Source organism: Micropterus salmoides, unplaced genomic scaffold, assembly GCF_014851395.1.
Source record: "Micropterus salmoides isolate LMB-PRFRI ecotype aquatic unplaced genomic scaffold, ASM1485139v1 Ms_hic_scaffold_21, whole genome shotgun sequence".
In the NCBI taxonomy this organism is placed as follows: domain Eukaryota; kingdom Metazoa; phylum Chordata; class Actinopteri; order Centrarchiformes; family Centrarchidae; genus Micropterus; species Micropterus salmoides.
In genome coordinates, this window is record NW_024041262.1 from 14995299 (window position 1) to 15010874 (window position 15576).

The following is a 15576-nucleotide window of genomic DNA, read 5'->3' on the forward strand; positions in this document are numbered from 1 at the left end:
CTTTTCATGTGACTACACTGAAGAAATAACAATTTTCTACAATGTAAAGTAGTGAGTGTACAGCTTTTATAACCGTATAAACAGTTTGCTGTCCCCTCAAAATAACACATCACAAGAGCCATTAAGGTCTAAACCACTGGCAACAAAAGTGAGTACTGGCTGTGTCGTATCCACCTTGGGAGCCACACAGCCTGTTGTGACTTGACAAAGTAAAAAAGCTTTGGTGTGAGTTAATGTCAGGTCAGTAGACTCACGGTTTGGCTCTCGTTATAGCATTCCTTTGTGATAGTGATCATGTTTGTAAAGGTGCATTCTGCTGTTTTTAAGTCTTTTTAAATACTTTCAACCTGGTGTTTTTTTCGCTCATCAGTGCCTTTTTTTTAAATAAAAATATTTAAGTCAGTAGGAGATTTTCAGGCATGTAATCTAAATAAACTGAGAATTCGTATTTTACTGTAATTGGGTATTTAATGACACACATTATTAGTGTCCCAAACTTATGCTTACATAATGATAATGACTCTTTAGCATTTAGGCTTTTTTTCCATACTGACAACCTCACACCCACATCAGCCCAGAGGAGTGCAGAAGCAATTGCTAATTTTCCAAAGCCATATATTTTAGAAAGCAAAGCTTCAAATTGCCACATTGGCATATCCACTATTTGACTTTCATCCTGAAAATATGTTTTTGACAAGGCGTCTAACATTTTAGCTACATTTCAACATTACAATTTCAGCCACTTGCTTTCTCTGATCTGAAACAATTTGTTTTGCTTACATAAATTGGGCCCAGACTGCACAACAGAAATGGCACACTTTTTAAAAAACAATATTATTGTCAATTAATAATGTCTTAACAGCTTAATTTAGATACCAACAGCACAGGGACCCTTATAAAATACTTAACATGGTGTATTAAAGAGTTTCATCAGGGCCAGCTGCTTCTTTTTGTCCAATGAGATTGTCTGACATTTAGGTTATATAGATAGATAGATAGATAGTGTGTGTATATATGGTAGTTGAAGATAATGTCTGTTGTCTTGAGTTGATTTTGATTGATGTAACCAGCCTGTGTTGAAGATTTTCAACACAGAGCAACCTTAATATTGATTGGGAGTCATGTTTCTGGCCATCTGAATGTTTACCAATTCCTGAGGGAAATATCTGTCTCTTTAGCTGCTAAACACTCCAATGGGTTCACCAGCTAACTTTGTGTGGTCTGCCAGTTGGTGCTGTGCTGGTGCAGCTTACTGTGAGTTTATCAGAGCTTTTGCATTGAAAAAGCTGCATGCTGTGGAAATGAATAAAGTTGTGAGAGTGAATCAAAACACTAAAGTTGCGGGCAGTAACACCAAAACGGTGAGCTGAAAGACACTAAAGCGCTCCATAGAGCAGAGGGGGACGGCAGAATTTTAATATTTTATATTTAATATTTAAATTTGAATATTCGATCATTGGGGAGGCAATATTGAGTATAATGTGTCTGTTCTTTGATTATTTATATTCCTTTAGTCTGTAAGGGTACACCGATCAAAAGAATCAAAACAGATTTTCATAAAAATTAATCCAAGTTGGGAATACTGTCATGTGAAGTCCATCGCTCTCTGTCTGCTAACATCTGTCACACATCTCTCATTCTGCACCCTGTTGTTGTTTTCGTTACGTTGCGGTCTTCAAAATAAGTCGGAGCTAGATCAAATGAATCATGTGTATTTGATATTACTGGATAAGTTCTATACAAGAAAGATTCTGTTTTGAAATAAATAAACTGTTTCATAATAGCCTATTTCAGTTTTGTGCAAGAGGCCTGTCCCATATGGACGCCTGTCCCAAATATAGGCAGGGTCAATCCAGTGATTTTAGCAAATAAAATCCTCGGCTATCAATCAAAGTTTTACAGTAGTTAGCGTTTCAACACTGGAGAAACCTCAGAGATTTAAAGTTGGGGGCCGGAGCTTCAGAGGGAGCACTGAAGGGAGGGTCACTCACTGTCCGACACTACTGTGTCTTCATCTGAGTCTAAATGGACAAAGACATGAGGCAAATAACATAAATAGTCAACCTAAAAGAGGTTTAAAGCCAAAAGGCTCCACTGTCTTCAGAGTGTGAATCTAATATGCCTTTTATGCACAGCAGTGAGTTGATAATGTCTCCACCTCTAGGAAAGGGTGACATTTTTTTTTTTCTAGTCTCCAGACATTTAATGATGCCATGGTTAGCCTGTGAACAATGTTAAGCAATAGTGTAAGCCATGTTTTGTGTAAAGATGGAAAAGGATATAAAGTGATATCCAAAGCCTTGCAAATGCCAGTCAGTACTGTTCAATCACTTATTAAGAAGTGGAAAATCTGGGGATCTCTTGCTCTCTCTCAGAGGTTGGGTAGACACAGAAAGATTTTAGCCAAAACTGTGAGAAGAATTGTTCGGGATACAAAGAAAAACCCACAGGTAACGTCAGGAGAAATACAGTCTGCTCTGGAAAAAGATGGTGTGGTTGTTGCAAGGATCACAATACGACAATACTTAAACAAAAATGAGCTGCATGGTCGAATTGCCAGAAAGAAGCCATTACTGTGCCAATGACACAAAAAACACCTCGACACTCCTCACAGCTTCTGGCGTACTGTAATATGGAGTGTTGAGACCAAAATAGAGCTTTATGGTCACAACCATAAGCGTTATGTTTGGACAGGGGTCAACAAGGCCTATAGTGAACAGAAGCATGGTGGTGGCTCACTGATGTTTTGGGGGGGTGTGAGCTCCAAAAATTGCTGTGAAAATTGATGGCAAGATGAATGCAGCATGTTATCAGAAAATTCTGGCAGACAATTTAAATTCTTCTGCATGGAAGCTGCGCGTGGGATGCTCTTGGATTTTCCAGCATGATAATGACCCCTAAGCACAAGGCCAAGTTGACCCTCCAGTGGTTAGAGTAGAAAAAGGTGAAGGTTTTGGAGTGGCCATCACAGTCTCCTGACCTTAATGTCATTGAACCACTCTGGGGAGATATCAAACGTGCAGTTCATGCAAGACAACCAAAGACTTTGCATGACCTGGAGGCATTTTGCCAAGACAAAAGGGCAGCTATACCATCTGCAAAAATTCAGGGCCTCATACACAACTATTACAAAAGACTGCACGCGGTCGTTGATGCTAAAGGTGGTAAATACACAGTATAAAGAACTAAGGGTATGCTGACTTTTGAACAGGGGTCTGTTAATTTTTTTTCTTTGGAAGGAATAAAATACATGTGTTTTGCCTGCCCACTCATGTTTTCTTTACACATGGTGTATATATATTACCAATTATCCCAGGGTATACAAATGTACAACTATACATGGTTTATGTCCTGCAATAAAACTGACCCATTTTTCACCATTTCTTCATACTGGAAAGTGTCAAGCACATCTTGAATCCACGTCAAAGACAGTGGGCGAAAAACCTGCTTCCAAACAGGCTTAGGGTGACGCACCATAAAGACAATAGAAAGCTAAAAATGTTTTAATATTTATTGAAGCCTCTGATGCGCCCACATAAACAAGGCAAACTTTCAAAACATGTCTGCATGTATTGTTAGAGCCTCATTTTGATGTTTGTCTTTTTGCTCTGTTTGCACTTTTATTTATGTTGGCAAACTTGATGCTTTAGTGGTAGTAATCATATTTTGCAAACAAGCAGCTTCCTATTGTTTTTTTATATTGTGTTAAACTTAGCTTAAAGACCCATTACGTAAAACCTAAACAAGACAATAAATTGTAACGTAATTGTAACGGGAGTATTTTCTGCCAGCGACTAATCTTTCTGTGCATGGAAGATTGGCAGTAAGCAGGAGGTAATGATATAAAAACACTTGCACAACATTCTGACAAAGCCAAACTGAGGCTTCACAATTACTTTAAAGGCTAATCTAGCTTTTGGCAATTTTCAAGCTGGTGATTGTTTTTCATATTGTATAAGAACTGATGGCACATTGTCATGCGTCCTATTTTCAACCACACTGCACAGAAAACACCAAGAAAATAGACAAAGGAGGGGCAATCTTTAATAATAGTATTGTTCTTTATGGGGGTTTTCATTCATATGTCATTCACACTTTTAAATTCCATTTTTGTTCTCATTTAGATGCTTTCTTCCCAGAATATTTGCACATAGGAACAAATGTCAAGAAGGCAAAAACGCTTAAGCACATTACTGCTGATATACCGCCACAGCAAACTAAGCCCCGCTCATGGATTGTCACTTTAACGTCGTATTTGAGTCTAAAAGTCGTCCCTCTTTTTTAAACAGGAGAATCTGCAGACGCTGGGGGCCGAGATCGAGAGGCTCATAAAGCAGCAGAGAGATCCTGGGGATGGAGTGAGGAGAAAGTGACAAAGTTGTGTCACAGGAAAGAGGAAATGAAGGACCAAGAAGTACTTGGAGAGGAATCTCTAACCCGGACGGAACAGCAAAATGATACATCCGCACACACTCATTCTCCCAACCTATGAAGGAGCTAATTGAATGTTGTAAGTGCCAGTAGCACATCAGGCTGCTTTTTTGGAGGATCTTTCCTGACCTTTGTGTCCATTCTATGAACGTGTCGGAACTTACTTGAACTGTCATTATTCCATCCACAATGTACCTCCTCCGTGTCCTCCTCCGGCACAACACATCTTTCTCTAGCTGACGTCCATCTCCCCTGAGCCTTGCCAAGATTAAAAACTCTAAAGGCCAGTTGCTTCAAGCTTGAAGCTCTGACTGCCTTGTAAATTAATTGACTAAAGATGCCATAATTATGAATGTATAGCAAATTCTACCTGGGGGAAAAAAAACAAACAACAACACTCATTTGCCAATGAATTCATCCTATAAAACATGGACTGTTTTTCCACCGTGCAGTAAACTGAGATTAGATATCTCTCAGCATGCGATCTCTCCACTTGTCTCCTGATGTCCGTCTGCCAATAAGCCAAATGTATTTTTGAAAGACTGCTTCTTTGGCTCCCGTTATGTGAAGCAAAAGTGGAAAAACAGCCCTGGCTTGTTGGAGGGGACCTCTCGTGCCATTTGTGTCATCATCTTTTGCTCTGCGCAGCACTTCCAAACGAAGCTGGTGAAGCAGGGAGCCTCACATCAGCAGCCCCCACCCGTCTGTGTGACCCCCGGTGCTAGGCTTGCAAAAGCAGACTTTGTCGATGCCACGAAGCGTGGAGGTGTCCTAATGTTTAGCTGTGTACACTGAAGAAAATCTATGACAAAAATATTATCATGTTAAGGTTGAAATGTAGAGCTGGTCTTTGGTTTAGCCATTTTGAATGTGATTTTTAATTTATTTTCATTATCATTGGCTTAAAATTAAATTTTTTATTTGAGTATGTCTGGTTATCCATTTTTGTTTTCTATTATCATTCCTCATTTTCCGACTTTTTTTGCACCATGTGTACAATATGGTCTGGGGGATGGGGGGTCAAAAATGTTAAGGTATTCCCATCACACTCTTCTTTGTAGTGTCACTGAGTCCACTGAAGTAAACCAACTGTAAACGAAGCTGTAGATCAGGAAATCCAATGGAACCTACAGAAATATATCCAGGGAAAAAGTGCAATTCTTTTCCTTTCATTGATTTCTTTAGGGGGGAGGGGGTTTGTTGTTGAGCTGAATGTGTTTATGTGGCAGGATCCTATTTTATGTCTGTTTTTATGCTTGTATACGTGCAACATGTGACTTCGCTGGTGTTTGAATCTTTGAAAGTGTCCAAATTGAGCGTGCGCACATGGCTGCACGTGTGCCCTTTTCGCCTCTCAAGCTTTTGTGTTCACACCTTGTGTACATGCTTCAGCTGTCGGGGGAGGAGTGGGGTTTGGGGGCTTATAGGCTTTTACCAGATTGACCATGAAGTGCGTTACATCCAGAGGGGGGGTAAACATGATTTGCAGTTAGACCAGAGCGTGTCAGCCACAAAAAAACCTGAAGCAAATAATGTTTCTGTCTCGCATTCACAGCTGTTTAGTCTATTGTACACACAAACTCAGAAACACACAGGATGAAGGGTATAGAGCAGGCATCTAGTTTGATTCAACAATACTTAAGTTTCCTTGGTTTTTGTTTTTTTATTTGATGTGATTGCAGAAGCTGTCACAAAAGATCAGCCACCCCCTCCCCAATTAGAAACAGGCCTTGAATGGTTAGTTACTTCGCATACACCCTGAGGCTATGTCGAAATGGCCCACTACATGAATGGAGATGAAGGTTTTCTGGATTGAGGTTGTGCCGTCCTTAAAGCCTCCCTGCTGCTGCAGTGGGTGCTAGCTGTTTGATGTACCTCTACTTTTAATTCATCCAAACTGATTCTGTGTTTAAACATACAGACAGCAAACCTGGAGATTACATCTTGACTGTCCTTGATATTGAAACTTTGTAACCTTTTAAACTCCAAGGTTCAGTGAGGTTGCCGTTTTGCCCTTTATCACATTGCGTTTTTTTGTTTTTTTTTCTATCAAGCCAGTTCATTGTTTCCAAAAACGCATTTCATCTGGATGTTTTATTACGTCTTAAACAATGCGAAAAAAACGAGCTACTTGCTGCTGAACAGGGGAAATCATGGCAGTTTTTGTTGTTTTGTTTGTTTCTGGTACAGAAGTAAAATACAACCTATGCAAAACACTTGCATGGGATTTCCTAAGTAATTCTTTATAATTCTCTGAGTTATGTTAATACACTTCTTCTGATTTGGTCACAGTGTGCCACCTGTAAGAATCACACTGATCTGAGATTTTACACGTTTCCACAGCCTTGAAACGAAGCCATGCTGCAGTCATTGTGTGGACGAATGAAAATCGTGTTTTCACTATATGGATATGAAGAAGTGGTGTTCAGAACGTGTGAGATTTAAATGAGACGTTTTTCTGTTTTATTCCTGCTGTGCAATGACTCTCTTTGCTCTGTTTTGTGGAATACCCAAACTGTGATTATAATATACTTTTGTAAATATGTCATTCTGTAAAATTATGAGATGTTTTTTAAAAAAAATACTGGATTCTGGATTATGTTTGTGTAAATATAAAGTGTTTCCAGGGAATAAAAGGAGACGAGTCTTAACTTTCTCTTGAATGTTCCACAGTGGTCTTGTCTCATTACTTTTTGTTTAGTTTGTTTTTTGCCATAAAGAGAAAGATTGACACTAGCATCTTGTTGTCCTGGTTTCTCTTTTTCAGTTACAGTGGAATGAAGCGTAATTAGGGTAATTGAGAAATGTCTGCAGGCACACAACCTCTCAGTGACTCTTTGTTGGATGCAGCTTTAGGTCTCACTGCAAAGGCAGCGGTGTCAGCAGTGTGGAAGGTCACGTACATCACTGCACCACTGTCAGTCAAACCAGGCAGCCTTTCAGATGATGCCCCCTCAAACGAAAACAGCCTCCACAGTTGCAGCCTGTCATGTTAGTGCAACTGAAGGCATCAGTCTTGTGTAACTAACCTAGTTTATTAATGGCAGTGGTCGGTGGAGTTGCGTTATGGGTAATGTAGCAACAAGTTCTGCTGCAGGAACCTGAAGGAGTGCAATGCCACATCGGTGAAGGATCCTTAATGTTTTGCATTTTTGCTTGAAAAATGACTCAAACGATTAATCAGTGATCAAAATAGTCGATGACACGGAAATGAGTCGACTGCTATAGCTCACATGGAGAATTTAGTGCAGTCACCGCGTCCCCTCTTCTGGCCCAAAAATCACAGTTATAAAATCAGTTTTGTTGAACAGAGTCCTCTGCCACCCTGTCAATCTGCACACATCAAAAAGTAACATCATGCATGAGCTTTCTCCTACCATTCTTTCCCACGCGTGCACATGTGCAGACATTGAAAAACACCTACGGACCAGCTGATGTTGTTTATTATCTTTAGCAGGAGAATGAGACATTTGCTTTCTTGTCATGCATGGGGGAAAATTCCCATTTTCTCTGCAGGCACAGCGGTACACGGCAGGTTCAAATAAATCCAATTGAGGCCAATGATTACTGACAGGCTATTTTTAGCTTGCTGATAATGGATTCTCCTATCAGCTTAGATGATCACCGTTGAATTCATAAAGCATCTCCCGTGTCCTTTAGACGCAGCAGTAACCATGACAGTAGGTCTCAAGGTATATAGAGCTAACAAGCCTGTCCAGTCCATCAGTCTATCTTTGTTTACTGTACACCATCACAACACAGGCACAGTTACAGCTGTAACATTAAGAGAAAACCATTCGAATATGAATGAGTCTATAATGAGAACAATTACAGTGCACTTATTATCTTTTAGCTTAAGTGTAATGTGATTCTGTGTACTTAGACCTTTTTACTGGCAATGTTCATGTATCCGTCTATCCCTTTACAAAAATAAACCCTCTTATGCATGGAACCTCGCAGTAATGCTTTGTTTGCATGCCACACCCCTGCTCTGCCTCCTCTGATGCTCCAATGGAAACTGAGAGGATTCATTTTCCCCAACAGTGCCGCAGTACCTTAACAAAATAAACTTTTATCGTGTTCATTCAATTTGTAATTCATAAAAAGTGCAGTGCTGCAGGTTTCAGCTGAGTGCGCTATGTGAATGGATTCGTGAATGAAATTTATTTTGTTTCATGCTTGAACCAAAACACCCCTAAGCTACATAACGTGCACCCATATGTCTGGATTTTTTTCTAATGTATCTTTATGCAGGAGGCACACGAGAGTGGAGTAGAAGCCTTGTGTCAGTGCTGAGTGCAAACAGTCAGCAAGAAAGGAACCACAAGGACCTTGAGAGTGATGAAGGATGGGGTTCTGTTTCATTTGTCTGCAGAGGTGGACTGTAAGTAGTACTGTAAGTTGTAAATATAAGTAAGTGCAAATGGACCTGTATTTTACTTGAGTATTTCCATTTAATGGTACTTTATACTTCTGTTCCTCTACAGAAGATGGAAATATACTCTACATTTACTTAACAGCTGCAGCTACTAGTCAGTATTCAGATTAAGATATTATAGAAGAAAAAAATTGGCATGTGACCCCTTAAAAAAAAGCAGTTTCTACTTTAGATGTAAACTTTTCATTTAAATAATTGTTCGAGACATTGTTCATGACATTCAGAAATTAATACATAGGATACGATTATTTTGCTAATGACACTTCTATTCTTTTACTATGCTACTAGGAGTTTGAATATATGACATTTTCTGACAATAGAGTTTTTTTACATTTTGGTATTGGTACTTAAGTACTTCAGTATAGGATTTCTTCCACCACCTTTGCTCTGTCTTCTTGATACGCTTCAGGAAGTTGAGGTGGTCAGCAGAAATTCAGATGAACAACTGAGGAGTTGAGGAGGGCTCTGGGATCTCACTGTTGGACAGTTGGACAGCCATTGCTGATGTTTTACTGGTGTGACATATTGGCCTTTACTGTGAGGGTTAAAAAAAAACCTGTGTCAGTTGGTGGAATTGCAAAAGGCCACTTCTCTCCTTTTACACTGAGTTGGCCTCTCAGAAGGCTTTGAACATTCTGTGAAGCCCCTCACTATGGGTGTGCAAGTCTACCTCTTGAACCCCAGTGTTATTGTGAACAACTGTTAATCCATTCAGGGCTGTTAATGTGATTCTTTAAAAGAAAGAGGCTTTCAAAGAGATTAGGGGCTGCAGAAAGACTAAACGGCAAACATCTGTATCTAAAAGTGCTTGCATGTGTGATGGTGGCAGTCAGATCTCTGCAAGCTGTGGGTGAAAAGAAGATAACTCACCAACTGTTGGAATAGCACATGCCTTACCCTTTTTCTCAGGAGATTTGAGACCCAGCGGTTAGAAGTGGACTCAGTAAAATTGTTTGCTTTTAGTCTCTTCTTGCCACAATGCCTTTTGTATGTAGTGTCAGTTTTGTTTGGTTTACTCACAGAGAGTTAGATTAAAAGATCAATACCACTCTCAAATATGTCCATTCAATATGAGGCTGGAGCCAGGATACAGGATCAGCTTAGCTTAGCATAAAAACTGTAAATGGGGAAACTGCTAGCCTGGTTCATTCCCAAGTTAAAAAAACAAAGTCCCAGGAAGATAAATTACATGGCACATAATCCTCTGCAATTTCTAAAGTGTTAATTAGTGAGCTTTAAAGGTGCTGATATTTTGTTACATTTGGACAGAGCAAGGATAGCTGTTTCCCCGTTTCCAGTCTTAATGCTGTGTTAAATTAACCGTACACTGGCTATAACTCCATATTTAATAGACAGATATGGAAGTTGTGTCTTCTCATTTGATTCTCACAAAGAGATGTTGAACTACTCCTTTAATGACATTCTCTGCTGACACAAAATATCAAGGCATCAAGAAAGACCCCTTGCGCCATCAGACGCTGAATCATCATCTTACTGAAAAGCCAAGACTCATGAGGTTGGTACCAATTGGTAAAGAAAGGAGCCATGGTATGTTGGCGTTCTGACTTGGATTGAGGAGCCAGTGAGAATATAGAGGAATAGTGCACATTCAGCTGTGCCTGGTTTTTTGCTCACCTTCAGTTCTGCATTTTCAAGCAGACTGTGCTAATCAACGCTCCATGGAAAAGGGTGTGTGTACCCTCATGAAACAAAGATGTGCACTACTCAGTAAGCAAATCATCTCATCTTAATGCAAGGCTGCTTTGATTTGCTTTTCTTATAATCATGTTTTCTTTGTCAAATTCTAAATTGTACGGTAACTTCACAATAAGGGACAACATTTTGAGTAGTTACCAGGGAAAAGGTAAGGAAGGAATGAGGAACTAACTTGTGATGAATTGTTTGGAGTACGTTCCTAAGAACTCCTAATGGAGGCCAGAAAAGGGTGAGATAGACTGGGAGAGATCCTATATTAATGAATGGCATTTGCTCAGTCCGTGGGGGTTTGCATTAAACTGTGCATAAAATTGTATGTGGCCAATAAAGTTGAATATTATTATTATGAATCATTGGGTAAAGATAAGTAGCTACATGAATAGAATAGGTTAGAGGAAATAAAGTCCTACACTCCCTAGGGGTTGAGCTGTAGCACGTAAGATGCACAACCTTGGAGAACGAGAGTAAAGTTGATTAAACTATATCACTGTGTTCCTACATGAAAGAAAACAATATAACTACTTTCTTTGTTTAATGATCAGTAGGCTACTCAGTAACCACTCAGTATGATGCACCACTTTAGAATTCATCAGGAACAACCCATGAAGAAAGTGGTCAGTATGATCGATTCACAGGTATTGCTGCCTAATGAATAATGATTATAATATGATTCATTAACATAGGATCTCCCAGTCTCACTCATCCTTATCCCCCATATAGTCCTCCATTAGGAATTATTTGGGAAGTATTTGTGTGTCCCTAGTTGTAATGTTTGTAATATGTACCCAATCTGTTGCCAGTCTTTTTTTTAACTCACTTATCCAAATTTACAATCTGATCCCAGCTCTGTACTCATGCAAGGATTTTTACTGTAGGCCTGTTGAGGCATATGTTTGATAAAATGGACCTCAGTTATGTCTGCTATTAGTGCTTTGCTGCATCCTGATTGGGAATGTTTCTAAAAGGAGCTGTGTAGTCACGAGTGTGCTGTGCTTTCTAGTTCATATTTCTGTAAGTGCAACGCCAGTTTACATTATAAAAGCTGAACCTGACTGACCACGCGAGCCCTATCTTTACGTGAGCCACAATCAAACGAGCCAAGGCACGGCAGATGGCGGCCACTAAGCGCCAAGTTCACATGGGAATCCAAACAGATGGACACATGAAGCGTAGCTCCTGCTTTTGGCACCGCATCTTGACACTCGCAGTATGATTTAGAGTGGAAAGAATCACAGGGGAATTTTATCTTGCAGCGTTACAAGGCATTTAATTGCCAATGGAAGTTGAGTTTTATCAATGTTTTGCATCAGAGGCGTGTGCCAGCTACAGGGTCTCCACAAGTTCATGCTTGTTATTTAGCTACATTGTTTATACATAAATAAGATTTAAAATGTTGTCTCCCTATTCACTAAATCCTTCCCTTGGTTTTGAAGAGGTTAACAGGCTAACAAAATACATTTTTTACATATATTTTATTGTTGATAAGTACACTTTAATTACATTTGATGTCGTTGTGATTTTAAAGTGGCTAAGGGGTGCAAAAGTTACACTTTAATGCTCTGATTGCATGGATTTAACATATCTGTTGGGATCTGATAAGGTTGTAATCATTTGCAATCAGCAATAGTTATTTCCAGCTGTTACTGTTCTGTTTTTCTTGTTTTTTACCTTGGAACAACCTCCCCTCCAAACCTCCTCCTGAGGAAAATGACTATTGTATGAGTATTTGCATTGCATTTTTTACAGCATCATGTTTCATAATGCTTGCCTTTGGTAAGATGCTTGCCTTTGGTGTGCCTGGGTTCGATTCCCACTGTGAGACATCCACCACTTTGTCCCTGAGCAAGACACTTAACCCCTCGTTGCTCGAGAGGCGTGCGACCTCTGACATATATAGCAATTGGAAGTCGCTTTGGATAAAAGCGTTAGCTAAATGAATAAATGTAATGTAAATCTAATTAGCTGAATTACTCATCTCTGTTGTCAAAATCCTACTTATTGTCCTTTATTTGGTCCTCCTTGGTCACCAATGCAGCTAAATGAGTGTCATGTATTATGTATATTAAGTCCCCTTCAACTGACTTTGAATAACAGTGTTGTTTTGTACACAGTATTTGTACACGGCGAATCGTTATTTAAAGGCTTGTCCACTGAAAAATATGTTAAATGGCGCACATGTGCCTTGGCATCAATATCACAGTGGCATTTGGAAAAAGATGTGATTATTAAAATTCACAAAGCAGTCTCATAGTCTGAATGCTTTAATTCTCTTTGGTGATTATGATGTTTGTGTTGGTCTTTAATGAAGTACAGATGGCAGTAAGAGGTGGTTGGCAGAGACAATATTCATGATCTCGACGAGATGCGTTTCAGTCCATGTAATAACTAAATGAAACATCACACCTGTTGCCTGAGAGCATCTGAAATAACTCAGACACTCCTTTAATTAAAATTTTAGTGCAGTGTGGATGTTGTGATTTTGAGAGGTCATGGAAAATGTCTGACTTCATTCTGCTGTGATACCATTTTTGAATTAGTTTATGGGTGCATTGACATCTGGAAATTTAATAGGGAATGACTGCACCTTGAATTCCAGCTTGTAAAATGTCCCCATATTCCATGGACAATAAACATGTTTGACAAAGTTTGAACAGGAGCAAATACAATTTAAGGAGAAGTTCCACATTTTGGGAAATACTCTTAAATGAGAAGATAGATACTGCTCCCACATCTGTGTGGTCATTATAAAGCCAGGATAAAGACTGTAAACAGCTAGCCTAGCCCTACTCAAAGGCAATAAAATCCACCTTCTATTTCTTGACCATAGCTGTAACTTCCTGGAGTCTCCACTGGCTGTATCACAACCACAACTGCTCCCAGCCAAGAAATAGTCCTGCACGTAACCCCTTGTAAGATGGCAAATTGTTACACCTCAGTTTTGGTAAAGTCAAACATGTTAATTTGAAGTGAATAGGTGCCCACTTGAACACGATCGAATACAACACATTTTGGGAAATACGCTTAGTCGCTTTCTTTCAGAGAATTAGCTAACAAGATTGATACCACTTGTCTGTATGGTAATTATAAAGCAACAGCCAGCCACCGATTAGCTTAGCTTAGCATAAAGAGTGGAAACAAAGGCGCTGTCCGAAGGTGACAAAGTATGTCTACTATTTCTTGGACCTCATAGCGTCAAATATAATACAGCTAATAAAGAATAGTGATGTTATTCTGTGCACACTGAAAAACTTAGCAGTAACGCACCAGGAGAAAATCTCTGATCAGACCTCAGAGGTCACATTGTTATCAATTCATCTACTTTGATGTGGAGCAGCCAAAATGTCTACTAATCCACATGCAATTTGAAACAATTACTCTTAAAGCCGCTGATTAGCTGCTCCATCTGTGAGCCCACTGCTAATCTGCCCAAACACAAACTTCCTGCCAAACAAACAATGCTTAATAATGAAGTGGGTCTTTGCCAGGAGGCCATCAATGATACTGGCTGCCCTGCTGTTGTTATCTTTTTTTTTTTCTAAAAGCTGGGTTTCATTCACACACATTAGCTCAGCCAATCACACCTAAACATTGTTCGTCAGCCAAAACAGCTGAGCTCAGTTCCATTCAGTGTTTTCTGGTCTAATTGAAATGTGCAGCTCGGCCCTTCTGGGAGGGCATCATTAGCTGAACACATCACGCTAATGCATTTTAAAGACGTCCAGCTTAAGGGCTAATTAATATTCCCCAGAAGGAACTGGAAATCTCTCATGTAAGAGCCACTTCATAACACCAGCTGTCATGATATTTACTAAAACATTTTCTATAGGCTTTCAGAGTGAGGCCCGTGGCAAATGCAAAAATCAAACATACTCAAGAGCTATCAAACCTCCTGAATGAGGCTTTATGCAATTAAGAAAAAAAAATACATTTAGGCCTATTTGGATTTTGTACTATTTCAAAAGGTTTGACAAAGTAAAGGTAAATAATGATAAACTAGATGATACATATCTTAACATGTGTTTAAAAAAACTTTTGATAAATGTTCCAGTGAAACCTACCCCACTGTTTAACTTGTGTTTGCACCATAAAAAAGACTTACAGCGTCACTACTTTAAACCTGAGTGATGTCATCAGGGTGATTTTGCCTTGGAAAAAACTGGAGATGTGCGATTTGGGAGTCAGGGAGAGTCTAATAAAAGGCGCTATCAAGTTGCATTATGGGAAATGTGGGATCCAGTGTTTTTGTTTGTATTATCCAGAACAGGGACTAAAAGTCAGGCTATTTCAGCCTCTGCTGCACAGATTTTGACCATTCTTTCAAAATAAATGTCTCTGATGAGTCCCCTGATGTTATAGAGGTGCAATACTAGGTCACTAGAGAACTCCTTTAAAGTTTTAAAATAGTGGCTTGGACTGTTGAAAATTTCAATCACATGCAACCTGTGGTCTTTTCACTTGACAAAACACATTAAAATTAAATTTGAATGAGAAATAGCAACAGTGCATTATAATACTTATCATAATTCAGTGGCGTTTTTTCTGCCTTTGCAGAGTGCTTTAATTAATTCAGGGCACAGCTGAGAATGAAGTATAGGTTAAACATGTACACACACAATATAACATATTAATCCACTGTGCATGAATGTGTATATAATCAATTGTTTATCTTTTTTTCATCTCTCCACAGAGGCCAATCAGATTCCAGTTGCTCTCAGCAGTCCCAACCAGCACAGAGGCGTTTCAAATCACATCAATTGGCACAAATCGATGTCATGTTGTTTAACCACAAATTACCCAATGTTTTATTTATAGCCTGTAGATTATTTGTGAACAAAGTGGGGTTAAACAATAGGAAAAAACTCCTTCAAGCAAAAACTACTTCAAGCATTATCAGTGATTACTGTAACTTCGTGTGGGCTAAAAGTGCTGTCAGTATACTTAAAAAAAACCCTAACAGATAAAAAATTCAAAATAAAGCCCAAACAATAATC

The 15576-nt window shown here is 39.2% G+C and overlaps 1 protein-coding gene across 3 annotated transcripts in view; it reads left to right on the forward strand.

Annotated features, from left to right (window-relative positions):
- ccdc186 (coiled-coil domain-containing protein 186) overlaps positions 1-7099 on the forward strand; it is a 33373-nt gene extending 26274 nt beyond the window's left edge. For all 3 annotated transcript variants that reach the window (XM_038735767.1, XM_038735766.1, XM_038735768.1), the window contains exon 16: positions 4290-7099. In XM_038735767.1, coding sequence (XP_038591695.1) covers positions 4290-4373 — 84 coding nt within the window. In that variant the 3' untranslated portion in view covers positions 4374-7099. The remainder of the gene's footprint in view (positions 1-4289) is intronic.
- The last annotated feature ends 8477 nt before the right edge of the window (positions 7100-15576 follow it).